This window comes from Platichthys flesus, chromosome 6 (assembly GCF_949316205.1).
Source record: "Platichthys flesus chromosome 6, fPlaFle2.1, whole genome shotgun sequence".
Taxonomy (NCBI): domain Eukaryota; kingdom Metazoa; phylum Chordata; class Actinopteri; order Pleuronectiformes; family Pleuronectidae; genus Platichthys; species Platichthys flesus.
In genome coordinates this window covers 18164737-18192673 of record NC_084950.1, presented here as the reverse complement: position 1 = coordinate 18192673, position 27937 = coordinate 18164737, and the positions used below count along the sequence as shown (strand labels likewise).

Here is a 27937-nt window from a genome sequence, read left to right as displayed (position 1 = left end):
GCAGCAACAGAGAGCGAATTACTTTCCAGCGAGGACGTGATAACCCGCTGTGGTTTGCCTTCATGTTTTACTGTAACAGTTCACTGGATTTTTCTTCTTCTCCTTGTTAGTATTACAGCCCCATGTTGGTTTTAATCTTCTGCAAAGGAGACGAGAGAGAGAAACACTCAATATAATCAGTCCAATGTACATGGACTCGGAAAGCTTTTAATGCAGCCGACTGGTTAAACATCACACAGACGCTCAGACAGATCATATTTACACAGGCTCTCGGGGAATGGAGTGCAAAGAAGTTTTTAATTGTACAAAAAAAAGAGGGCTAGGGCTGCTTGGGGAGGACGTGACACGCGGAGCAGCTCAACACCTGATCGCACGGGGATGAGATCGTTCCTGTCAATTCAATCGTAAGACGGGTCAGTGTGTCAGGTGTGAGCAACCTCACTCATGCCGAGTGCTTCAAGACAAACCCTCACACAGTTACAATAATTACTAAATTAACTGACATGATGATAAACCCTCTTTGTCTTATATCGTTCAATTGGCTCAGTTAGTGCTTTCTGAAGCCGTTAAGTGTCAGTATTAAGAAGTGCAATTAGTCTTTTTGGATGGGACTAATGAAAAGTAGTTGCATGACAGTCTCTTACATCAACCTTAACACAAGAGTCAAAGTAAAGAAATAAACTCTACAGTCTTCAAACTGTGTAAACCTAAAAGTACATGTAAACCTAAACTAAAGGGGATGGTCCGCCACCTTGTGTTCGATGGCAGTAGAATTAGAAGAGGAAACACAACCAGTACCTATATTAAGTCCCTTTTCGATGTAACAGCCACAGTGGTGTATAGACAAGAAAACCCAAAGCCAGACACCCATGCTACAGTTTGACCGTAGAAAAGCAGATGGAACAGGGCCCCACCCTGTCTCCTCCTCCTGTTATCCCAGCAAATAGCTGGAGGTGAACTACACTTTTAATATGGGGGTTACAGTAGCTGTTAGGGGGGCGGGGTAATGATGAAATGTTCATCCAGGGAAAGTCTTCTCTCTCCTGGGCTCAAATAAGCCTGTGAGGCCCCTTTCCTCTGACTAGGCCTCGGACTCCAGGTCTTCTTGTCCGGCTCCGTTGGCTATGTCGTCCGTCTCGGGCTCCAGCAGAAGGAACTTGCCATCGTTGGTCAGCGGCATGTTCTTCATCAGCTGAGCCAGAGCCTCGGGGTCCTGGGGGGAAATAAGAACTGAATGGCGGCGTGATAAAATTTTACATGTGAGTGTTTGAATTCCTCAACCTGCTCCAATATATTTAAATGTATCTACTTTCTGTATTAGGTGAGAATGTGTTGACTGCTGCCCTCTAGTGGTTGTGTTCCTAATTACCTTTCTGGTTTCACTTTGTCACTTTAGAAAAAACACTATAACACAGCATATTTTGTACAAAACTACACATTAAGAAAATAAGGAACAATTACTACTGTGGTGAATATATACATACTCAATTGTAGAAAAGTTATTTTAAGTGAAAGCAAGTTTGAAAAGTTTAAGTTTATTTTAAAGTTAGAAAAATTGAATTGACAAAAACACTGCTTTAAAGTTTGGCAAATGGGATGTAAGAAACAGGTCCGACAGATTTATTAAGATCTCTAAGTTCGAACCAAACTTAAATGCATCAGCTGTTTTAAATGTCACCATATGATGGCGTTACCTTCTTGGCTTCTGTAATGTCCTTGGCCAAGCTGATGGTGTAACATATCTGTGAATGAAGACAAAAAGATTAACACCTGTAACACATTTGTGCAACACATTTCCCCTCTTTCACAGTGTGTGGTGCATCAACCTTCTCGCCCTCTGTGTTGCTCTCAAACACGAAGGCGCTGAACGAAGGCTCTCCCTCCTCATCTCCGTCACTCCAGTCTCTGCCCTCGACCACAAATCCCATCAGCCTCCCGTTCTCCTGGTGGGCCGCAAACTGGCACACCTCTTCGAGCTGGAACTGAGAAATGAGTGAGAGGAGAACGGTGATACAGATTTAACTAAACATTGAGTTACAGTGAACATGATTGAACCTTTTAAATTCTATAGAACAAGAAAATTCGATTATTTAGTTAATGTAGACTTGTTCTTTTGTGATACTTACACTTATTCTTGTAACTTGAGTCTGAGGGTCAATCAACCTGGTGTGAAGACAAAATAGAGACTCAGAGGAATATTGAAATATTACAGAGATACTTATTCTTTGCTCTTGTCAATTTTGTACTGTCTTTGACCAAGAGCAGATTTGTGGGTCAATCTCAACAACGTAACTTTAGTATCTAATTTAATGCTTCTCACTGGTTATACAACAACTCAACATCATGTTATTGTTGAATAACCCGAGTGGCGCTAAGTGTTCTTCGTCACAGATGTTTACGCTTCGATGAGGCTTCTGGTTTTTTTTGCTCCATGAGCTCTCCTCAGTGTCGTCTTCATAATCTATATTTAGCATCAGCTGGATGGAGCTAACTCACCTTGAGACAGTACAACAGACATGTTGGATTTTATAGGTCAGGCTTTCACACTATCATTCCATCTATATACACTGTAATGCTGTTCTTTAGCTGTAAACTACTGATCAGGTCTAACACACTGAATGGTTTGGAAGACTCCAGGATTCCAGCAGTGAACAAGGTCCAAAATGACAAAGTTATAATGTAATAAATGTAATAGTAAAGACAGGTTTAATCAATGAATTAAATAAAACAACATTGCAAGGTTATGATAATATTTTAAGATAACGTGAATGAAGTATATTTTTATGCTTATCAGTGACCTTAATTCATAGTAGAGCTAAAAACATAATATTCTCTTCGAACACAATTTTCATTGGTATTGATTCACATATAAAGTAGGGAAGTGAGATCTGATCACAAGTGGTCACAGGAAACACATCATGTCCACTTGTGATGGTTTTCATACAACACTTCATCCCTGAGTGATGGACTTTACCGGAGGCTGCTGCTGGTGACCATGAGGTGCGACTCTGTGGTCCTGAAGATGTTGTGTATGGCTCGGGCGGCCAGCACCTGCCTCATGGCCTCATAGATCACCTCCTGGTTGTCACCACAACGAACCGCCATGGAGCCAAGGAAGCGCACAGCAAACACCTGTTGCAGGAGGGAGTCTGCGGAAACATGCAAACATCAGACACAGGCATAAACACGTGAGCAGCAAGAACACACAAGGACAGCAAATGAAGATACATGAGCACTCAGGTAGGAGAGTAAACTCACAAACACAACAGAGATTATCCTGAACCATTACTGGCTCGGAATTAGGCAAATGCTTACCGTCACTTTCTGTTGAACAGTCATCATCCGTTTCTCCAAACGGATTTGTGCGTCTGTCAGGAAGGGAGCAGAAACACCGGAAACAACAATTAGAGTCATTACGAATAATTCAGCTTCCTGGAAACAACCTAATCACCACTATGAGGCCAAATTTCAGGAAATTTGCGCAATCACCCACCAGTGGTTTGTCCCAGTTACTCACTTACCCACAGCCACACTAACTTCCCGCCCTAGTTGCTTACTCACCTCCCTCCGGCTCTGTTCTGGTCTTGAAACTCAGAGGCCGGGAGCATGATATCAAACTGAATGGGTGTACCAGGGGCGATTAGGTCCTCTGGTTCAGGAGCAGCTCCCGTTTTCAGAGAACCACTGCTGCCAGCGTTTACACCGCCGGGCTTCGCTCTGCAGGACAGAGGCACATTAGGGTTCAAGGTTTAAACCCCATTTACCTACTCATTACTCATTTCAACCACTTGATGGATCCCTATGAAATTTGATAGAGACAGTGCCTCCCTCACTGTCATTGATGCAAACAATGATAATAAACCTCCACAGAAATAACAATTTAAACTAGTGCTAATACCTAAAGGCTCAGAACAGATGAGGCCTGGATTTCTCACATCGCTTTTCACCTAGTGTCAGTTTCTGAACACGGTGTTAAAATCTCACAAGTGTTTCGCCATGTTGGCTTTCACTTTTTTTTTTACACTGCCACGCAGCCGCTCTTAACGCGTTTATGAGAACAACGTGTTAGCGTGAGCCTTCCTGGTGCAACTTCCTTAAGACCTTTTACTCTGACACCCCCCGCCGGCCAATAACTACCCAGCAATCTAGCAATGTTTGTTTGTATAGCACCTTTAACAGACACTACACACAAAGGGCTTCACAGTCAATACACAAGGAATCAGATAAAAAAATGCAAGAAAGGGCAGATATGAGATGTAACACATAAGAAACTGTGTGTTATCTAATGCCAGACGGAACAGATGGATCTTTCGCTGCTTTTTAAAGGAGTCAAAACATATTGGAACAAGTGGGTCTGAGGTAATTACATTGAACTGTCTTCAACTGATCATTTTAACCTGCAATACTGTTTCACCTCTTTTCTCTTCTATCTATTTATAATCTTATTACTCGTGATGAAAAAAAGTCTCGATTGGAAGACCTAAAAAGCCAAAATTGAGGTCTGGGGACGCATGACTCCTGTATCTTTCAATAGTGATGAGCTCTGGGAAATCAACATGTTTTCATAACAACTTAATGAATCCTGATCATCTTTTCAGTGAAATGATGAGCACCCTCAGTGATCTCAGGCTTCTCCCTCATTCCTTCCAGGAACAAACTGACATCATGTCATCAAATGACATCAGAGACTGAATGGAGTGGATGTGTGGATGAAAATACTGTATCTTGTTCAAAGTGTTGCTGAGGTGTTATCAAAATCTCATATTTTACAACAATACTCACAGAGCCAGAAACAAGCACGACTGGCCACTACTTAAGAAAATGTGTACAGTGTCATGTCTGACCTGTCAGGGTTAGGAGAGCCTTCTTGTCTCTTCTCAAAGCTGGTGATGGGCGTGACTGCCTGGATGGCACTTTGGTTCAGTCGAATGGCCACAGCCTGACAACAAAGAAACAGGGACACGGTAGCATCTCTATATCGGCAGGTGAGACATTTATAAAAATGTGTATTTGAAGAGTGACTTCAAACATCTCCCCGGTTGAACATTACCTGTAAACAGTTCTTCAAAGCACTTAAACCTGCGCGGTAGCATATCTATGTCCGGTAGCGGACATTTCGGCGAAAAACACTGTTTCGAGTCAAATTTGAATGACGCAGGAGCAGTGTGGAGGCAAATTATTTATTATTTATGATGTTTTTTACGTTTGAAGAATCTGTTCCCCGGTTAATTCAATAGTAGTAATAGTATAATTGAATTTGGCTGCAACACTGTTTACCCCTTACATTCCAAAGTGATTTGAGGACTCAAACACATTCACCACTAGGGGGCCCTCCATCGGTAGAGAGGTGAGTGGATAATGAGCTAAATTAAATTTTTCTGTGAACGATCCCTTTATGCTCATCGCTGGCTTAGCTCTATTGAATGGCAACATTGAGTTCTGGATGTGGCTAATCCACTTTATTGCCAGCAATGTCAGACGAGAGAAACACGAAACATTAAACAAGTGCTTTACTTTGACCGGTGTCGTTATGTCCCAGTTATTAAGGAGTACTCCAGATAGTAAAGTTGGGTTTATCAAAACCTGGATAAGTGCCTATCCAGGATGCTGAAATCGGACGTTTACATGCTTAAACACAGCACCTCAAACACAGTCAATGAAAAGTTAAGCATTTAACATTTGGTTCCTCCATGTCTGCTGAAGTGAAACACTCTACCTCTGGGTTTTCAGTCAGGTAGATCTGTCTGGAGATGTTGTTCACGGTGCAAATCCACTGAGAGGGAAAACACATGAGATCCACGTTAGTTTCCTATAGACCTCAGACACAATCAGCCTGAAATCACTTGACTGACAGTGGGTGTGACAGGCCAGTCCGATGAGTCAAAGCACAAAACCAAACATAAAAACCACACAAATGAGTCTGGACAGATGCTCCCTGTGACAGATGCTCCCTGTGACAGATGCTCGTCGCCGGAGAGACGTTTCTGGCACGAGGATGTAAAATAATAAAGAAGATTAAACGCAGCCTCTATCACACTTACCTCTTCATACTCCTTTTTGCTCTCCGCTTGCAAAATCATCGACCTGAAGGCATCAGTAACAAGATAGAAGATTTAATATAAAACAACCAATACTGGATCTCACATATTTGTGTATTGCTTATCGCTGGATATGTTAAAGTGTAAATACGTTTTGCCAGAGGGGGAGGTGATCTGAAAGCAGTAGCGTCTGTCCTCGCACTCAACAGCCATGACAGAGCTGTTGTCCAGGTCCAGCACCATGCCCCCGGCCACCGCCCCCCGCGGCTGGCACATGAGGTTCCCTCCCTGGGTGAAGAAGAATAGTCGATCCCAGGCTGTGGTCACCAGGCCGGTTTTACTGGAGCACGGAGAGTGAGACAGAGCAAAGAGGATGGGTGAAGGTCAGTGGTGAGGGATGTGACGTTACCAAAACTGTGACAAGGGAGGGGGGGGGGAGTGTTGAGGATTTAAAGTTGGATGTGATTGAAATTCCTCTCATATCTGCAGTACATATTATTTTAGAAAAAATGAAGATGTACAATAAGTATCTTCAGAAACCTTCTCCCCTCACAAGCTGTGCAAGGTTAATAGTGGTACTGTTGCTTGTGAATTTATATTTTACACCTTGTTGAAAACAGGGTCAAAGTAACTTACTGAACATGCTAATGAATAGATCCTCCTGTTCTCCCTGTTTTGCATATCTATAAAATAAACTTATTTTAAAACTTTATTGTGAAACTTGTTTGTTTGAATATGCTTAAGCTGTGTTCTATTTTAGTTGTGATTAGATTTTTTTAGCTATCCTTGCAAAGATGCTTTGGTTTGGAATTTGTCCCGGCTAATATTTCATGGGTTATGTAAATAAATCATTATTAAGAAAATATAATAAATAAATGCTGAGTCACTCTAGAGTCTAAGTACAAAGCTTCATGTGAATGACTCAGTATAATTCACACACATGCAGAACACTATCAATGTGGATGGCTTGTCTGTGAGCCTTTGCTTCATATGTACTGTTCAGATAAATATCAAAGTGCGGCAACATGTGACTCAGAATCTTCATATTTCAAAACCCTTGGACATAGCAGATGCTCTGTGGACTCAGCTCGGTGTGACAGGCGTCGGCGGCTGCTAGCACCGTGTCATTAAACTGAATGGCATTCTGCGGAAACCTTTTCTCTGGTATCGCAGACATTTGTCACAGACTATAGACGTATGTGAGCGAGAGACCGAGTTTGACAGCTCTGACATTTCACTGAATCACATCGCAGGCTATGCTACACTTCTACTCCTGCAGCCATTAAGGAAGTTTCCCTTCTCATATATCCAGTCTGCAATAAGCTGACAGCGCACACTGTCTACACACAATACCTGACACACCTCATCTGCTGAGACACATTGTGGACTTTGTTCATGTGGATATTGAGAAACAGCAATACTCTCCTAATATTTGCTCATAGACATTTAAAATGTACTGTAGCGTTTGCACAATCTACTGCACCAGACTGGATTCTCGAAACAAAGCCAAAGCCATACGTGAAGGAAGCACCCCCCTCGACACGCTGACTGGCTCGGAAAGCTACAGGATTAGGAAATGTCCTTGGATTTTAGATAAGGCCATAATGAGTGTAATTAATCTTACTTCCTTATGTTTAGGTAGCCGGCCTTCTGGATAAGTGTGCGATTGACAGGCTCAGTGTCCTTATCTGGCATGTAGACAGTGTCCTCCACTGAGAGGAGCTCCCTCTGGGACGCACGCATGGCCTCCGCCTCTGTGTCCAGCTGGGCCTGGATACTAGATGGGAGAAAAGGTTGCAGATTGCCGAGTCCAAAATTGACTTTTAAAAATTACTTACTAAAAGCGTAAACTTTTGTCTGTCCATGATCATTCACAGAAAGGCGCAAAACTTAAGACTGTCCATAACAAAGCTCACGTTCATATGTTGATGTGAGGAAACAAAGATTACTGACATAAGGTTTTTACCTTTGTGTCATGGTGGACACAGAAGAAAGGAAGTTGTCCATCTTCTTCGAAACCAGCTCGATACCTTTCTTGAAGAAGCTGATCTGAGATTTAAGAGACAGAACTGGGTTATTCATTTGATATTTTATCACATCTTCACAGTTGCATTTTTCATGTAATATACATTACTAGAAGCCATAACAATTACTTTGATGCAAGTAGGACTGCAACTAAAGATTATTTACTTTATCATTTAATCTTTCCTTTATTCTCCCAATTCATTGTTTTGCCTGTAAAATGTTAGAAATATTTTTGTCATCCACAGCCCAACATTCCATCACAGAACATCAAACCATCACATTTGCACATGCTCAGCTTTACCTGCTTGAAATATGATTCAAAGATTCAAAATAAAACATGCTGATTGATATCCTGTCAAGAGACAAACTATTTACTAGACAAATAATTATAAATTAGATATGATATTACAGTGCACATCTGTATCTGTTCCTGTGAATCCACGGCTTCTTTTCTTTTGACAATGAACTGATGCTAATGACTGGATCAGATGCATGAATGGATCAGTAAGTGAACCAACAGCTGCTCAGTACCTGTGCTTGTGTGTAGCCTAACATGGGCTCCAGCATAGCAACTCTCTTGCGATACTGCAGGGCGTTGAGGGCGCAGTAATACTGCAGTGAGGCCTGGTGCTGCTTCCTTCTAGTGTAAGCCACATCCTTCACCAAGTCTGTCTTAAGCTGCACGGACAGAAGTGGCCTGGTTAAACATGCACATACACACACATACACACACCTAGACACAAATGCACTAACAGGTCTAAGCATCACTTGGGCTTAAAAGGTGCAATGATTGAGCTTTTGGCCACTTGGTGCAGCAAAACTTCCCCTAAACACTATTTCGATGTATTAACAAGTTGATAAGGTTGATGTCTAATTTACACATCAAGCATATACTGCTCAACATTTATATTTATTATATTATGTCCACCCAATAAGAGCAAGTACTATATTTACTCTCCTTTTTTCTGTTTTGGTTTCCAGCTACAAAGTGTCTTGCTTTAACTCTTCTTAAACACTTACACAATGCTAACCAACTATTTGCTGAATGTGCATAAGCAGAAAGACTCCTGTTCTCACAAACACACAGAAGCATTATCTTGAACGGGTAACGAGACATGCAATAGTGGCAAATGGCATTGTGTCAGCACAGTCTTAATACAACAGTGAGCTCTAGCAGTGATCAACATTTAATTCCACCTCTTTGTGTTTCAAATGGTTAGAAAAAACACTCCCGCATTAGCAAAGCATTACTGCAGTGAAAGGCCATTAACAGCCTTAGATGGATGGAAGAAAAGCTCCATTAGTGAAGCTGAGAGTGTTTCCCCGTCTCACTACCTTTTCATTCTCCTTCTTCTTGGGCAGTCGGCTGTACTTCACCATAGTTGCCTCATGCTCTGCAGAGGATGAGAGAAAGGACATGAGGCTCAGATAGTAACTACAAGCTTTAGCTGTTTTCTGAATCTGGAGGAAGGAAAACAAAGTATAGACTCACCATCAGTGGCGATGCCAAATATTTCCTTCAGTGTGCTTATCTCTGCAAAATTCAGTGTATAGTGAGTTGTGTTGCTATATCTGCAACAGATTAACATCTTAAAAATACATTATTGCTTTATAGTAGCAGATAACTCAAAGTGTATGGTTGTGCAAAATTAATCTAATATTCTAGAACCATTAAATGATGAATTACCAATGCAGCTACTTTCTTTTTCTACTAATACATTTTACTTTTTTTTTTATTCAATACAAAGATCATTTATCATATTGTATTATTATTATAATGAGTTTTGTGCACGTGTGTTTGTGTGCATGTGTGGTCCTACCTGTGAGGTCCTTCTCTCGGAACTGGATCAAGGGGAAGACCATGCTGTCAGCCATCTGGTTGGCTAGCGTTGAGTGGAGCGAGTTCAGCTGGATGAGACAAAAAACACATTATACAAAAATATCAAGTGCCGCACAAGGACACAAACAGAGGATGTACTATTGCCAAACATCTTGAGGGGGGGCTGCAATTCATTTTTTGGTATTTACAGTGACATTTGCTGGCAGTTATTTTTTGGGGAAGATGGAAAATAACATTTCCAGTGAAATGGGCCCAGACAATGCCTCCCCTCCATAAAGAAGCTCCACGTTACGTAACAGTGCATTTCGTGAAGAGAATGATAAAACCTCATGTTTTCCCCAATATTGGAAACAGGACAAACAAGCAAATCCTGCTGTTATTCTTCATGCTGATATACAAGCTACACAAACGACATTTGAACAAGCTGACACACCCTATAAATTGCATTATTTTGCAAGTGCTAAAGTTCACAGGATTAGGTTTCAGCAGTTGGCTTAATTATCACTGCGAAATGAGCTCTCCTCTGTACATGGCGAGGTAAAACAAGGTCAAACAAACAATCAACCTGTGTCCTCTGAGTGTTCTGTATATATGTGTGTTCTGAATCTGGAGTGTTGACTAGGCAGGCTTGTGAACTCCCATGGCTGAATGTGACAGGCCCATCTGTTATGACTATGTACCTAAACCTGCACAGCTCTCCTCCATCTATCCATCCGTCCACCTACCGCTGCCTCCCTCCATCAATCCATCCGGCGCCATTGGCAACATTCCCACCTCTTAGCATCAGTATAAAATCAGTTTGCTCACACAGGGAGGATACGGCCTTTTCCAATTGAGGTCATTTTTGAACGGCATGGAAACAGAATGCAGGTGCAACGTCCTTTCGTAACGGGATTAAGAATCATCCGTCTCTTCTGCTGTGCGTTCACCGTGCACACACACATGAGTACACACAAATAATAAACAAACACAGGCCTCACCTCCACTACAGTTTTGGCGAAGCTCTGCAGCGTGGTGATTACCTCCTCATCACCTTTTCCAAGGGCAAAATTCTAGACGGAAGAGAGGCCAGACAAGTTTAATCATGAAACTGCATAATGTGGCATGGAGAGCTTCCCTAAACTGGGAGCTTAAATGTAAAAACCTTCTTCTGCCAAGATTTCTGGCACATTACTTTCATGGAACAAGTCCAGGGATGCTAAAACACCCCATGCTAAGAGGCTGAGTGAAAGCCTTGTTTAAAACTACTAAAAAGTGCATCAGTTACAGGTCATTGCAGATTTTTTTTTCCAATCCACTTTGCAGACAGGAATGCGGTCCAACACTCTAATGATCCACGCGTTTCTTTTTCAGCATGATTTAATAGATCTGCTGTGTTGAATCAACACCGAAACCATTTTAGTTTCTAGTTGGCTACATAAAATGAGGCTGCGTGATGGATTACTGACTCAGAGGCACCTCTACTTCATCTGTCTTTCATGCACAGAGGTTTAACCGACAGGCAGAGATAAGGTGTGGCAGACACACACAAACTCACGCAAGGATTAAAGGTCAGATTGAAATGATAAAACTAATGTGGGTATCTTGATAAGAAGTGCAGGCATTGACCAAAATGAAGGTTTCCCTTTCTGTTTTTTTCAGCATATCAACATTAGGTTAAATCAGGGAAAGATTAGGTTCAGCAGTAAACATATAGGTATCTATGACAGATATATTTCCTGATAGAATTTTCAGCAAAATACTGCATAAGATGTGAATAGTATCTGAAAAAAACATTGGGTCTCATTGACCAACCGAAGAAATGTCTTCTTAAAACACACACGTAGACAGTTTTTAATGAAGATTCTGGTATTCACCAATGTTTTCTTCTCTGGGATTTGTTCTTTTGTAAGAACAGAATCTACGCACACTGAAGAGCACTCTTACACACGCACTGACAAAAAAAGACTTGTGTCACTGCATTCCGTGCATCATTTTTAGATGTTGAACCAACCTACGCTCTTAAGGAAAAACTGACACATGCTTTAAATTTACGAACATGACATTCATCAAAACAAGAACACAGATGAGAAACTGAATACATCAAAACTAAGAAGGGTGTTACACAAGTGATCATGGTTCCTATACTTACTTTCTTCTCATATTCCAGCAGCTGCTTTGAGAGCTGCTCTGTGGCCAGACCCATTTCACTCTGTAGGGGAGCCGATTGGCAGAAAATGTTTAATTAGAAGGCTGAATTTCTCAGGATTTGACCCAAGCTTCTAAAGCTGTCATTATTATCTTGTGGGACTTGTGTATACAATGCGGGAACAATTAAAGGTGAACTGAAAACAGGTGAATCAGCCTTCATATGAGAAAAACAACAACATGTTGATGAGTCACATAAATGCCAGATCTACCATTGACCTATTATGGGTTCAGAAACAGTCTGAAGGCATGTTACATAAACCAAACAAAAACAAAACATGGAACATGTAGTTTAGTGATACATCAGCTACACGAGGTCAAACCCACCACTACCTACAGCACACCATAGTAACTGAGCAAATTGAACAGATCATTATTTTAAGGCAAACAATGGCATTAATTAAAGGAAAGGTTTTATAGTTTACTCAGTGGAGCCTTGAACCAGTATTATGGTCAACACACACTTTCCAAAGGTCAATAATAAACTCCAATGCTTAAAGGTTCCTCGGCTGCTTCTATGAACCCTCAGTGCATTATGTTTAATTATTAGGGCCCGAGCACCGAATGGTGAGAGGCCCTATTGAATCTGTAAGGATTTTTATTATTATTATTATTATTATTATTATTATTATTAGGGCCCGAGCACCGAATGGTGAGAGGCCCTATTGAATCTGTAAGGATTTTTATTATTATTATTATTATTATTATTATTTCCCTTTGGGGGGCTTTTTCAGGGTCTAGACATGCTCAAAAAGTTATGAAACTTTGCAGGAAATTCAAGGTCTGCGGATATTTTAGTATTCTGGAGTAATTGGAATTGGGCGTGGCAAAATGGCTCTACAGCGCCCCCTGGAACCAGCCCCTAGGTTTCCACATAACGGATTTTCATCAAAATCTGGATATAGGTGTATCGTGACCAGTCATGAAAAAAAGTCTCATGGAGCATTATGAAAAACGCAACAGGAAGTCCGCCATTTTGCTTTTAGTGGCCATTTTGGCAATATCCCACATTTTTACTTTTACGTACTTGTCCCAGGGCTTTCATCAGATCAACTTCAAATTCAGATGAGTGTCATCACAACAAGATGGAGATAAAAAATGATTGAGGGATTTTTTTTTTATCACACCGTGTGACCGTGGCATGGCGTTAAAAATTGGTTACACGCCATCAAAACACGGGCATCTGTATCTCGGACATACATGTTCCAATCAAGTCCAAACTAGACATGTAAGACAATAGTCCCCGCCTGATGACATCTATGCATAAATGATGACTTAAAACCGCAGCGCCCCCTGGTGGCAACAGGAAATGTCTTGTTTTTTGCTTGTCTTACACTTGGATGAATTTCTCCTCATCCACTGACCTCAACCATGTCAAACTGTATCAAATGGGTCCCAAGACATTGACAATGAAGACATAAGATTACCGTGACTTTTCGTCAAACGCCATATGAATGGCGTGGCATTAAAGTTCATCAACTCGCCGTGAAACACGAAATTGCTGTAACTTCAGTGTTCATGATTCTATCTCTCTCAAACTACATGTGTGTAACAACAGCCCCCCCCTGAAGATATTCATATGGTTTTAAGAAATGGGCGTGGCAAAAAAACTGACCAGCGCCCCCTATAGGGCAACCCCGGCACTACGCTGGCCGACATTTATACAAATCTATCGGGACATGTGTCGTTTCATAACAAACAAAAAAATATCTTGGATAGGTATGCTTGACCAAACAGGGAGGCCGCCATTTTGGATTAAGTGGCCATTTTTTTTCCATATTCCACATTTTTACTTGATGCACTTGTCCCAGGGCTTTCATCAGATTAACTTCAAATTAAGATCAGTGCCATCACAACAAGATGGAGATAAAAAGTGATTAAGAGATTGACCTTTCGTCACACCGTGTGACCGTGGCGTGGCGTCTTGAGTTTGATTAAACGCCATCAAAACACGAGGTTCTGTATCTCGGACATACATTGTCCAATCGAGTCCAAACTAGACATGTAAGACAAGGGTGCCATCCTGATGACATCTACACAGAAATTATGACTTGAAATTACAGCGCCCCCTGGTGGCTACAGGAAGTGACATGTTTTATACTTTGATGAACTGCTCCTGTGTGATTTACAATATACAGCTCAAATCAGATCAGTCAAGTCATTAGATCATGGTCAGAATTGTGACGTTTCCTCAAACCGTGTAAACATTGATGTGCGGCGAAGGATTTTCCTTCGCCAAAGGACACAATGTTATCATAACTCCACTGTGCATTGTCCTATCACTACAAAACTTCTGTCACATGGTCAGAGTCCAAGCCTGAACAGCTCTATGTGTCAATATTTCCTCAGTGTCATAGCGCCACCTTCTGATTCGCCAGGAAACAGGAAGTAATTTGTAAATCCACTCTGCATTATCCAACCGGCTCCAAACTACTGACCTATGATCACAATACTGATCTGAACAGCTCCACATATAAATATTAGTTCAGGGTCATAGCGCCACCTACTGATCAGTGTGAAAATTAAGTTGCGGAAACATTGTCCAATTGACACAAAATTTCTCACGCTACATCAGAGCGCCTACTTGAACAGATCTATATGTCTGTGCGTAATAATAGTGATGGCGCCACCTACTGGCAAACCTACTGCCGCAGAGCGCAAAACGCATGCAACGTGGAGAAGTGCATGCTCGATCGATGATGTGCGCTTGGTCATCGATCGCTCTCTCCACCGACCGCAACAGGCTTCAACGTGCGGGTGCTCGGGCCCGCAAGTGCTACAACGTAGCCCTAGTTAGGGCCCGAGCACCGAATGGTGAGAGGCCCTATTGAATCTGTAAGGATTTTTATTATTATTATTATTATTATTATTATTATTATTATTATTATTATTATTATTATTATTTCCCTTTGGGGGGCTTTTTCAGGGTCTAGACATGCTCAAAAAGTTATGAAACTTTGCAGGAAATTCAAGGTCTGCGGATATTTTAGTATTCTGGAGTAATTGGAATTGGGCGTGGCAAAATGGCTCTACAGCGCCCCCTGGAACCAGCCCCTAGGTTTCCACATAACGGATTTTCATCAAAATCTGGATATAGGTGTATCGTGACCAGTCATGAAAAAAAGTCTCATGGAGCATTATGAAAAACGCAACAGGAAGTCCGCCATTTTGCTTTTAGTGGCCATTTTGGCAATATCCCACATTTTTACTTTTACGTACTTGTCCCAGGGCTTTCATCAGATCAACTTCAAATTCAGATGAGTGTCATCACAACAAGATGGAGATAAAAAATGATTGAGGGATTTTTTTTTTATCACACCGTGTGACCGTGGCATGGCGTTAAAAATTGGTTACACGCCATCAAAACACGGGCATCTGTATCTCGGACATACATGTTCCAATCAAGTCCAAACTAGATATGTAAGACAATAGTCCCTGCCTGATGACATCTATGCATAAATGATGACTTAAAACCGCAGCGCCCCCTGGTGGCAACAGGAAATGTCTTGTTTTTTGCTTGTCTTACACTTGGATGAATTTCTCCTCATCCACTGACCTCAACCATGTCAAACTGTATCAAATGGGTCCCAAGACATTGACAATGAAGACATAAGATTACCGTGACTTTTCGTCAAACGCCATATGAATGGCGTGGCATTAAAGTTCATCAACTCGCCGTGAAACACGAAATTGCTGTAACTTCAGTGTTCATGATTCTATCTCTCTCAAACTACATGTGTGTAACAACAGCCCCCCCCTGAAGATATTCATATGGTTTTAAGAAATGGGCGTGGCAAAAAAACTGACCAGCGCCCCCTATAGGGCAACCCCGGCACTACGATGGCCGACATTTATACAAATCTATCGGGACATGTGTCGTTTCATAACAAACAAAAAAATATCTTGGATAGGTATGCTTGACCAAACAGGGAGGCCGCCATTTTGGATTAAGTGGCCATTTTTTTTCCATATTCCACATTTTTACTTGATGCACTTGTCCCAGGGCTTTCATCAGATTAACTTCAAATTAAGATCAGTGCCATCACAACAAGATGGAGATAAAAAGTGATTAAGAGATTGACCTTTCGTCACACCGTGTGACCGTGGCGTGGCGTCTTGAGTTTGATTAAACGCCATCAAAACACGAGGTTCTGTATCTCGGACATACATTGTCCAATCGAGTCCAAACTAGACATGTACGACAAGGGTGCCATCCTGATGACATCTACACAGAAATTATGACTTGAAATTACAGCGCCCCCTGGTGGCTACAGGAAGTGACATGTTTTATACTTTGATGAACTGCTCCTGGCTGATTTACAATATACAGCTCAAATCAGATCAGTCAAGTCATTAGATCATGGTCAGAATTGTGACGTTTCCTCAAACCGTGTAAACATTGATGTTTGGCGAAGGATCATCCTTCGCCAAAGGACACAATGTTATCATAACTCCACTGTGCATTGTCCTATCACTACAAAACTTCTGTCACATGGTCAAAGTCCAATCCTGAACAGCTCTATGTGTCAATATTTCCTCAGTGTCATAGCGCCACCTACTGATTCGCCAGGAAACAGGAAGTGCTTTGTTAATCCACTCTGCATTATCCAACCGGCTCCAAACTATTGACCTATGATCACAATCCTGAATAGAACAGCTCCATATATGAATATTAGTTCAGGATCATAGCGCCACCTATTGATCAGTGTGAAAATTAAGTTGCGGAAACATTGTCCAATTGACACAAAATTTCTCACGCTACATCAGAGCGCCTACTTGAACAGATCTATATGTCTGTGCGTAATAATAGTGATGGCGCCACCTACTGGCAAACCTACTGCCGCAGAGCGCAAAACGCATGCAACGTGGAGAAGTGCATGCTCGATCGATGATGTGTGCTTGGTCATCGATCGCTCTCTCCACCGACCGCAACAGGCTTCAACGTGCGGGTGCTCGGGCCCGCAAGTGCTACAACGTAGCCCTAGTTATTATTATTAGGGCCCGAGCACCGAATGGTGAGAGGCCCTATTGAATCTGTAAGGATTTTTATTATTATTATTATTATTATTTCCCTTTGGGGGGCTTTTTCAGGGTCTAGACATGCTCAAAAAGTTATGAAACTTTGCAGGAAATTCAAGGTCTGCGGATATTTTAGTATTCTGGAGTAATTGGAATTGGGCGTGGCAAAATGGCTATACAGCGCCCCCTGGAACCAGCCCCTAGGTTTCCACATAACGGATTTTCATCAAAATCTGGATATAGGTGTATCGTGACCAGTCATGAAAAAAAGTCTCATGGAGCATAATGAAAAACGCAACAGGAAGTCCGCCATTTTGCTTTGAGTGGCCATTTTGGCAATATCCCACATTTTTACTTTTACGTACTTGTCACAGGGCTTTCATCAGATCAACTTCAAATTCAGATGAGTGTCATCACAACAAGATGGAGATAAAAAATGATTGAGGGATTTTTTTTTTATCACACCGTGTGACCGTGGCATGGCGTTAAAAATTGGTTACACGCCATCAAAACACGGGCATCTGTATCTCGGACATACATGTTCCAATCAAGTCCAAACTAGACATGTAAGAAAATAGTCCCCGCCTGATGACATCTATGCATAAATGATGACTTAAAACCGCAGCGCCCCCTGGTGGCAACAGGAAATGTCTTGTTTTTTGCTTGTCTTACACTTGGATGAATTTCTCCTCATCCACTGACCTCAACCATGTCAAACTGTATCAAATGGGTCCCAAGACATTGACAATGAAGACATAAGATTACAGTGACTTTTCGTCAAACGCCATATGAATGGCGTGGCATTAAAGTTCATCAACTCGCCGTGAAACACGAAATTGCTGTAACTTCAGTGTTCATGATTCTATCTCTCTCAAACTACATGTTTGTAACAACAGCCCCCCCCTGAAGATATTCATATGGTTTTAAGAAATGGGCGTGGCAAAAAAACTGACCAGCGCCCCCTATAGGGCAACCCCGGCACTACGATGGCCGACATTTATACAAATCTATCGGGACATGTGTCGTTTCATAACAAACAAAAAAATATCTTGGATAGGTATGCTTGACCAAACAGGGAGGCCGCCATTTTGGATTAAGTGGCCATTTTTTTTCCATATTCCACATTTTTACTTGATGCACTTGTCCCAGGGCTTTCATCAGATTAACTTCAAATTAAGATCAGTGCCATCACAACAAGATGGAGATAAAAAGTGATTAAGAGATTGACCTTTCGTCACACCGTGTGACCGTGGCGTGGCGTCTTGAGTTTGATTAAACGCCATCAAAACACGAGGTTCTGTATCTCGGACATACATTGTCCAATCGAGTCCAAACTAGACATGTAAGACAAGGGTGCCATCCTGATGACATCTACACAGAAATTATGACTTGAAATTACAGCGCCCCCTGGTGGCTACAGGAAGTGACATGTTTTATACTTTGATGAACTGCTCCTGGCTGATTTACAATATACAGCTCAAATCAGATCAGTCAAGTCATTAGATCATGGTCAGAATTGTGACGTTTCCTCAAACCGTGTAAACATTGATGTGCGGCGAAGGATTTTCCTTCGCCAAAGGACACGATGTTATCATAACTCCACTGTGCATTGTCCTATCACTACAAAACTTCTGTCACATGGTCAGAGTCCAAGCCTGAACAGCTCTATGTGTCAATATTTCCTCAGTGTCATAGCGCCACCTACTGATTCGCCAGGAAACAGGAAGTACTTTGTTAATCCACTCTGCATTATCCAACCGGCTCCAAACTACTGACCTATGATCACAATACTGATCTGAACAGCTCCACATATAAATATTAGTTCAGGGTCATAGCGCCACCTACTGATCAGTGTGAAAATTAAGTTGTGTTAACATTGTCCAATTGACACAAAATTGCTCACGCTACATCAGAGCGCCTACATGAACAGATATATATGTCTGTGCGTAATAATAGTGATGGCGCCACCTACTGGCAAACCTACTGCCGCAGAGCGCAAAACGCATGCAACGTGGAGAAGTGCATGCTCGATCGATGATGTGCGCTTGGTCATCGATCGCTCTCTCCACCGACCGCAACAGGCTTCAACGTGCGGGTGCTCGGGCCCGCAAGTGCTACAACGTAGCCCTAGTTAGGGCCCGAGCACCGAATGGTGAGAGGCCCTATTGAATCTGTAAGGATTTTTATTATTATTTATTATTATTATTATTATTATTATTATTATTATTATTTCCCTTTGGGGGGCTTTTTCAGGGTCTAGACATGCTCAAAAAGTTATGAAACTTTGCAGGAAATTCAAGGTCTGCGGATATTTTAGTATTCTGGAGTAATTGGAATTGGGCGTGGCAAAATGGCTCTACAGCGCCCCCTGGAACCAGCCCCTAGGTTTCCACATAACGGATTTTCATCAAAATCTGGATATAGGTGTATCGTGACCAGTCATGAAAAAAAGTCTCATGGAGCATTATGAAAAACGCAACAGGAAGTCCGCCATTTTGCTTTTAGTGGCCATTTTGGCAATATCCCACATTTTTACTTTTACGTACTTGTCCCAGGGCTTTCATCAGATCAACTTCAAATTCAGATGAGTGTCATCACAACAAGATGGAGATAAAAAATGATTGAGGGATTTTTTTTTTATCACACCGTGTGACCGTGGCATGGCGTTAAAAATTGGTTACACGCCATCAAAACACGGGCATCTGTATCTCGGACATACATGTTCCAATCAAGTCCAAACTAGACATGTAAGACAATAGTCCCCGCCTGATGACATCTATGCATAAATGATGACTTAAAACCGCAGCGCCCCCTGGTGGCAACAGGAAATGTCTTGTTTTTTGCTTGTCTTACACTTGGATGAATTTCTCCTCATCCACTGACCTCAACCATGTCAAACTGTATCAAATGGGTCCCAAGACATTGACAAAGAAGACATAAGAAAACCGTGACTTTTCGTCAAACGCCATATGAATGGCGTGGCATTAAAGTTCATCAACTCGCCGTGAAACACGAAATTGCTGTAACTTCAGTGTTCATGATTCTATCTCTCTCAAACTACATGTGTGTAACAACAGCCCCCCCCTGAAGATATTCATATGGTTTTAAGAAATGGGCGTGGCCAAAAAACTGACCAGCGCCCCCTATAGGGCAACCCCGGCACTACGATGGCCAACATTTATACAAGTCTATCGGGACATGTGTCGTTTCATAACAAACAAAAAAATATCTTGGATAGGTATGCTTGACCAAACAGGGAGGCCGCCATTTTGGATTAAGTGGCCATTTTTTTTCCATATTCCACATTTTTACTTGATGCACTTGTCCCAGGGCTTTCATCAGATTAACTTCAAATTAAGATCAGTGCCATCACAACTAGATGGAGATAAAAAGTGATTAAGAGATTGACCTTTCGTCACACCGTGTGACCGTGGCGTGGCGTCTTGAGTTTGATTAAACGCCATCAAAACACAAGGTTCTGTATCTCTGACATACATTGTCCAATCGAGTCCAAACTAGACATGTAAGACAAGGGTGCCATCCTGATGACATCTACACAGAAATTATGACTTGAAATTACAGCGCCCCCTGGTGGCTACAGGAAGTGACATGTTTTATACTTTGATGAACTGCTCCTGGCTGATTACAATATACAGCTCAAATCAGATCAGTCAAGTCATTAGAGCATGGTCAGAATTGTGACGTTTCCTCAAACCGTATAAACATTGATGTGCGGCGAAGGATTTTCCTTCGCCAAAGGACACGATGTTATCATAACTCCACTGTGCATTGTCCTATCACTACAAAACTTCTGTCACATGGTCAGAGTCCAAGCCTGAACAGCTCTATGTGTCAATATTTCCTCAGTGTCATAGCGCCACCTACTGATTCGCCAGGGAACAGGAAGTACTTTGTTAATCCACTCTGCATTATCCAACCGGCTCCAAACTACTGACCTATGATCACAATACTGATCTGAACAGCTCCATATATGAATATTAGTTCAGGATCATAGCGCCACCTACTGATCAGTGTGAAAATTAAGTTGCGGAAACATTGTCCAATTGACACAAAATTTCTCACGCTACATCAGAGCGCCTACTTGAACAGATATATATGTCTGTGCGTAATAATAGTGATGGCGCCACCTACTGGCAAACCTACTGCCGAAGAGCGCAAAACGCATGCAACGTGGAGAAGTGCATGCTCGATCGATGATGTGCGCTTGGTCATCGATCGCTCTCTCCACCGACCGCAACAGGCTTCAACGTGCGGGTGCTCGGGCCCGCAAGTGCTACAACGTAGCCCTAGTTATTATTATTATTTCCCTTTGGGGGGCTTTTTCAGGGTCTAGACATGCTCAAAAAGTTATGAAACTTTGCAGGAAATTCAAGGTCTGCGGATATTTTAGTATTCTGGAGTAATTGGAATTGGGCGTGGCAAAATGGCTCTACAGCGCCCCCTGGAACCAGCCCCTAGGTTTCCACATAACGGATTTTCATCAAAATCTGGATATAGGTGTATCGTGACCAGTCATGAAAAAAAGTCTCATGGAGCATTATGAAAAACGCAACAGGAAGTCCGCCATTTTGCTTTTAGTGGCCATTTTGGCAATATCCCACATTTTTACTTTTACGTACTTGTCCCAGGGCTTTCATCAGATCAACTTCAAATTCAGATGAGTGTCATCACAACAAGATGGAGATAAAAAGTGATTGAGGGATTTTTTTTTTATCACACCGTGTGACCGTGGCATGGCGTTAAAAATTGGTTACACGCCATCAAAACACGGGCATCTGTATCTCGGACATACATGTTCCAATCAAGTCCAAACTAGACATGTAAGACAATAGTCCCCGCCTGATGACATCTATGCATAAATGATGACTTAAAACCGCAGCGCCCCCTGGTGGCAACAGGAAATGTCTTGTTTTTTGCTTGTCTTACACTTGGATGAATTTCTCCTCATCCACTGACCTCAACCATGTCAAACTGTATCAAATGGGTCCCAAGACATTGACAATGAAGACATAAGATTACCGTGACTTTTCGTCAAACGCCATATGAATGGCGTGGCATTAAAGTTCATCAACTCGCCGTGAAACACGAAATTGCTGTAACTTCAGTGTTCATGATTCTATCTCTCTCAAACTACATGTGTGTAACAACAGCCCCCCCCTGAAGATATTCATATGGTTTTAAGAAATGGGCGTGGCAAAAAAACTGACCAGCGCCCCCTATAGGGCAACCCCGGCACTACGATGGCCGACATTTATACAAATCTATCGGGACATGTGTCGTTTCATAACAAACAAAAAAATATCTTGGATAGGTATGCTTGACCAAACAGGGAGGCCGCCATTTTGGATTAAGTGGCCATTTTTTTTCCATATTCCACATTTTTACTTGATGCACTTGTCCCAGGGCTTTCATCAGATTAACTTCAAATTGAGATCATTGCCATCACAACAAGATGGAGATAAAAAGTGATTAAGAGATTGACCTTTCGTCACACCGTGTGACCGTGGCGTGGCGTCTTGAGTTTGATTAAACGCCATCAAAACACGAGGTTCTGTATCTCGGACATACATTGTCCAATCGAGTCCAAACTAGACATTTAAGACAAGGGTGCCATCCTGATGACATATACACAGAAATTATGACTTGAAATTACAGCGCCCCCTGGTGGCTACAGGAAGTGACATGTTTTATACTTTGATGAACTGCTCCTGGCTGATTTACAATATACAGCTCAAATCAGATCAGTCAAGTCATTAGATCATGGTCAGAATTGTGACGTTTCCTCAAACCGTGTAAACATTGATGTGCGGCGAAGGATTTTCCTTCGCCAAAGGACACGATGTTATCATAACTCCACTGTGCATTGTCCTATCACTACAAAACTTCTGTCACATGGTCAGAGTCCAAGCCTGAACAGCTCTATGTGTCAATATTTCCTCAGTGTCATAGCGCCACCTACTGATTCGCCAGGAAACAGGAAGTACTTTGTTAATCCACTCTGCATTATCCAACCGGCTCCAAACTACTGACCTATGATCACAATACTGATCTGAACAGCTCCACATATAAATATTAGTTCAGGGTCATAGCGCCACCTACTGATCAGTGTGAAAATTAAGTTGTGTTAACATTGTCCAATTGACACAAAATTGCTCACGCTACATCAGAGCGCCTACATGAACAGATATATATGTCTGTGCGTAATAATAGTGATGGCGCCACCTACTGGCAAACCTACTGCCGCAGAGCGCAAAACGCATGCAACGTGGAGAAGTGCATGCTCGATCGATGATGTGCGCTTGGTCATCGATCGCTCTCTCCACCGACCGCAACAGGCTTCAACGTGCGGGTGCTCGGGCCCGCAAGTGCTACAACGTAGCCCTAGTTCAGTTTGCATTAGTGAGGCCATAAAATCAGTGTTTAATATCCTAGTTTGATATTTGTCCAGTCAAAACCTCCAGCGAGACAAGAACATCCTCTTTTGTTCAGTGCAAATCTAAACCAAAACAATAGTAAATTTCAATAATGCAAATGTTCCACTTTAACTTACCTGAGCTCCAAAGACCCGCTGCATGGACTGCAGCAGCTGGTTGGTGTAGTCTGTGAGCATCCCGGCATCTTCCTCAAACACACTGAGCAGAGAGCGAGTCTGTGGGACAAAAAGTTTTTCAATTAAAAAGATTCATGTTTGTTCAGATGACACAATAGACACAAGCTGGAAATACAGCTGGAACTATAAGTATAAATCTCACACAGTCTCTTAACCGGAAATTCATAAAGGAGTATTGTTACCTCTGCCAAGAAGATTATCAGTTCATCACTGTTTCTTTGTTTGTTAGTAAATAAGCACAATTACGTAAAAACTACAGAATGAATCCATTTATTTCTCCCTTTTCTTTAACAATGCAAGATGGTGTTTTGATCTTTTTGTTTTATCCTAGAATAATTCACAGATCTTGATTTTAAAAAATCACCAAAATGATAGGGGACTGATAATTGCATAAATTTGGTGCAGAAAAATCAAGTGAATGTGTTTTCATAAGGGGACTGTTGTTGCTGTGCTGGAGGTATGTGGTCTACGTAGTGCCTGGGTAGTCAATAGGAGCATTGGCAGTAGTGGAGAGCAGACATTAGACACAGGGAGAGAAACGAGGAGATCTGCGGTACTGAAGTGATACTGGAGGCCTAGTGATTTTACTGCAGGCTGGCTGTATGCAAACTGAGGAAATCATGTCATGGGGACAGGTGCAGCAAGGCGAGGCAGCTACAGACACAGCAGAGAGGAACACACCCACTGGCTAAAGTCTGTTTACAGTTCACTCCTGTGAAAAGGGAAACTGTGATGGTCGTTTCACATTGAAAGGAGATCACCTTGAATAACACTTTAAAACGTTGCTTATAAAAGGTGCTGTAAAAATAAAGTTATAAAATTATCATTATCGTTAATCTTATTGTTAATGTTATTTTTATTAATTTACTGAATGAGAGTAGCAGGCCTATTTCTTATGATAAGAGCCTAAAATGAGAGGGACAATAAGCCTCCAGCTTCAGCACTTAAGCAGAACAATCAAGGATGTCAGCAGCGTTAACAGAGTGATGTGACACAGAATACAGGCTTCATAAATGTCCTATAATCAAATGTAAATGACCCCAAACGTTGCTGGCTTTTTAATCAAGTTTAAATATTATTTGAATTCCCTTAAATATATAAATTTATCATTCAAACCCACTAAAACCCCTTTTAGCAGGGGAAAAACATTAAGAAACAACAGAGAGAGCCGCAAGTCATAGTCATAACAAACGGTGTCCTGTATATTTCCCTTGACCATCACTTTAAATCCATGCACGAGGCCCAGTGAACAACTTCCACAGTTCATGTCAGAGCTGCGGTCATCACACAGCATGTGGTGCTCACAAACAGACACCAGCCCTGTAGCAGGCTATTGACTAATTCCTGGTGCTAATGGAAAACCCTGTCAAATGCACACTATCAGGCCCAGATTGAGTCTAAACACCAGAACAACTCACGTCAGAGGACTCTGCGGAATAAAATGTCTGCAGGTGTGTTTGTGTTGTATGTGTTCGTGACATCGTCCATAATGAGTTGGGAAGTTAAACAGGGAGTATCTCCTCCAGCAGACAGACAGACAGACAGAGAGACAGGCAGACAGAGAGATAGGCAGACAGAGAGACAGGCAGACAGGCGACGAGCGGCGGTTCCGTAGACAAACAACCAAACGCTCATGTTAAAGTCAAGATGTATAAACAACAGCAGTGTTCAGGGCCCTGAAGAGGATTTCACATCCACATAACAACGTGTCAACACAGAGCTGTCACCGAGCCGAGGGAGCGGACTACAACCGGGACCAGGATACTCTCTGGGCTTCAGTAAGGTAGCTTCTCCCCCTCCGCAGTGACAGAGAGCCGGGCCCTCTCCCCGGGATGAGCCGCTCTCTCTCTCCTACCTGTGGACTGTCCTGCAGCGCTTCCTCCAGCAGCAGCTTGTGATGAACGGCCGGCATCTTGTTAGCGTCGCAGTACAAGGGAATGAGGGAGGCTTGAATGATTCACAGCGTGGACTCGGTTTCCCAGAGGCCACCGCGTGGCCGAGGACGCGCTGGAGGCGGGCCCAGTGTGACGTCATCCAGAACCGACGGAACAAACATGGGGAAGAATACAGAAATAAATAAACAATACAACTATATGTATTTTTGTATTACACCACAGGAACAGATTCACACACAATATATATCTATTTCTATACTTTATGTATAGATATATACAAATTACTACACAGTGTATATATATATTACCACTCATGTGATTTTTTCTAAAGACAATAGATGGACAGTTGGGACAAACCAAGTACAACCATTTTACTGTAAACAGCGACACCATGTGGTAACAGAAATTATTTCTTCAGTTCTTCACACAAAACATAAATAACTTCCTTTACTTTAATAATGTTTGTATGTTTTTCTTCTGTTCTATCTTTGGGCTTCAAAACTCTGATATAAATTGCAGATGTACTTGATACATGTATTATTCATTATTGTTTGAGACACCGAAATCTTTGCATCATGTCCAATGGTCCATGTTGTGTGTAAGAAGTAATCTGATAAGTAAATAGCAAACAAAGAATAAAATAAAATATGATTTCACATACCCAGACAAAATGTTTCAAGGTTGAGATATCTTGGGTTCCTGCTGAACAAAGGTTAATCAGAGGTAGACAATCAATGTTTAGCATTTGAAAAAATATTGTGAAGAGACAAAGGAGAAATTAATTAATCAGCTTGATCGTTTTAGTGCTAAATGTGCTAAATGTGCTAAATGTGTGATGTGCAGTGTTAAATACAGCTGATTGGCCCAATACCATTGCCATTTGATTAAAAACCCTTGTAGGTAATCATCATCCAGCTCCTATTTTGTTTTGCTCAGACACAAATGTCAAATTACAGGCAGTTCGTGAGATGTACTTAAAATTGTTCGAGCTGCTGGTTCTGAAATTACTGCTCCCTTTTTCCAGAAGCTGCTTTCATATGGAAGAAACAATCCCTTCTGTCACTGATTCCATCTTAGCATTTGAAATGTCAGATACTGAGACATGAAGTGAGCGCATGCCCAAACTGAACAAGAATATGGACTTGTTTGTTCTATTCTTAGTCAGATCCAATTTACAATGTATGATAATGACTTTACTGAAATTATAAGGGTTTAAGGGCTCGAATATTATGTAATTAAAAACAATTAGATTATTTTTTCATTTCTAGGTTGGCCTACATATTAAGCAGTAAAATAGCAGTTAATATTTCCACTTATTTTTCACTTCAGAGAATCGCTTATAGCTATTCCCAGTCATCAAAGATGATATATCGTCTCCACCTGTTAACCGAAATCTATTACAGGTGAAAGTGCAAGTGATGTATTGGCCTAATGACTGAGAGGTGGATAAAAATCATGAAACAACCTTGTACTTTAAAGAAGTATAAAATAAACTGACTTATAATGATTTGTTTCCAGCAGCTGTATCATTTTGTTACCAATATAACTTTACAATCACAAGATAACGTAACTTAAAGTGAGTGAAACACAAGATGTAAAACTCTGATTGTTTTTCTCTTTTTTTGACTTGCTCCAAGACATTTTAGGTCTCCATGATAGTTTAATTGACGAAAAATCAATGGTCATGCCTTGTTGTGTAGTGTCTAATGTAGGCAAGCCGTGACACGCAGCTGAGCCGGAGAACATTCTTTCCTCCCCGATGGACTTGGGTTTTTAATTGGTTAAGTTGTGGCTGTAAACCAGACAAGGCATTTCAGTACAGAGTTGGATCATTAACTGTTTTTGCTGGCTCGGCTTAGTCTGGCCTATAAAAAGAGATGCCTAATGTCAGTGGAACTAACCTGGATTAAACAAAGCAGCGATTCAGCTGACCAAGAAAACACACTCAGAGGAGAAAGTTTAAAGCTGTATCTGCTAAAATTGAAGGTGTTTGGTCACCAAAGTGATTATATCTGTACCAATTGTTGATTACTTGAACTAGAATGGTCCCTATTTTTACAGTAGGACAGACTGGATAAACTAAACACCTTTTGAGTTTTTATGACAACTGAAGACTACCACAGGTTCTCTTTCATGTTTTGAAGGGGAGGGTGAGGCGAGGGGTATTCAGCTACAACATGCACATTCACCACTACTATGTCAATATGTTCTACACACTAAACCTTAAACTCATAGAGTGATATAGACATTGCCCAAAAACATGAAACTATTCCTCTGAATTGTCTCTACTCTCAAATATCTG

The 27937-nt window shown here is 41.6% G+C and overlaps 1 protein-coding gene across 1 annotated transcript; it reads right to left on the bottom strand.

Moving 5' to 3' along the window:
• Positions 1-171: 171 nt before the first annotated feature.
• appl2 (adaptor protein, phosphotyrosine interaction, PH domain and leucine zipper containing 2) lies at positions 172-25754 on the bottom strand. The gene is made up of 21 exons (XM_062389665.1): positions 25596-25754; positions 23681-23779; positions 12035-12094; positions 10884-10955; positions 9884-9971; positions 9556-9597; positions 9399-9457; positions 8595-8741; positions 8005-8087; positions 7663-7815; positions 6190-6378; positions 6042-6084; positions 5717-5773; positions 4845-4939; positions 3562-3717; positions 3316-3368; positions 2975-3149; positions 2127-2163; positions 1827-1982; positions 1695-1742; positions 172-1213 (listed from the first exon to the last, which is right to left on the bottom strand). The coding sequence occupies exons 1-21, from the start codon at positions 25650-25652 to the stop codon at positions 1082-1084; spliced, it is 2001 nt and encodes a 666-aa protein (XP_062245649.1). The 5' UTR covers positions 25653-25754; the 3' UTR covers positions 172-1081.
• Between the last annotated feature and the right edge of the window lie 2183 nt (positions 25755-27937).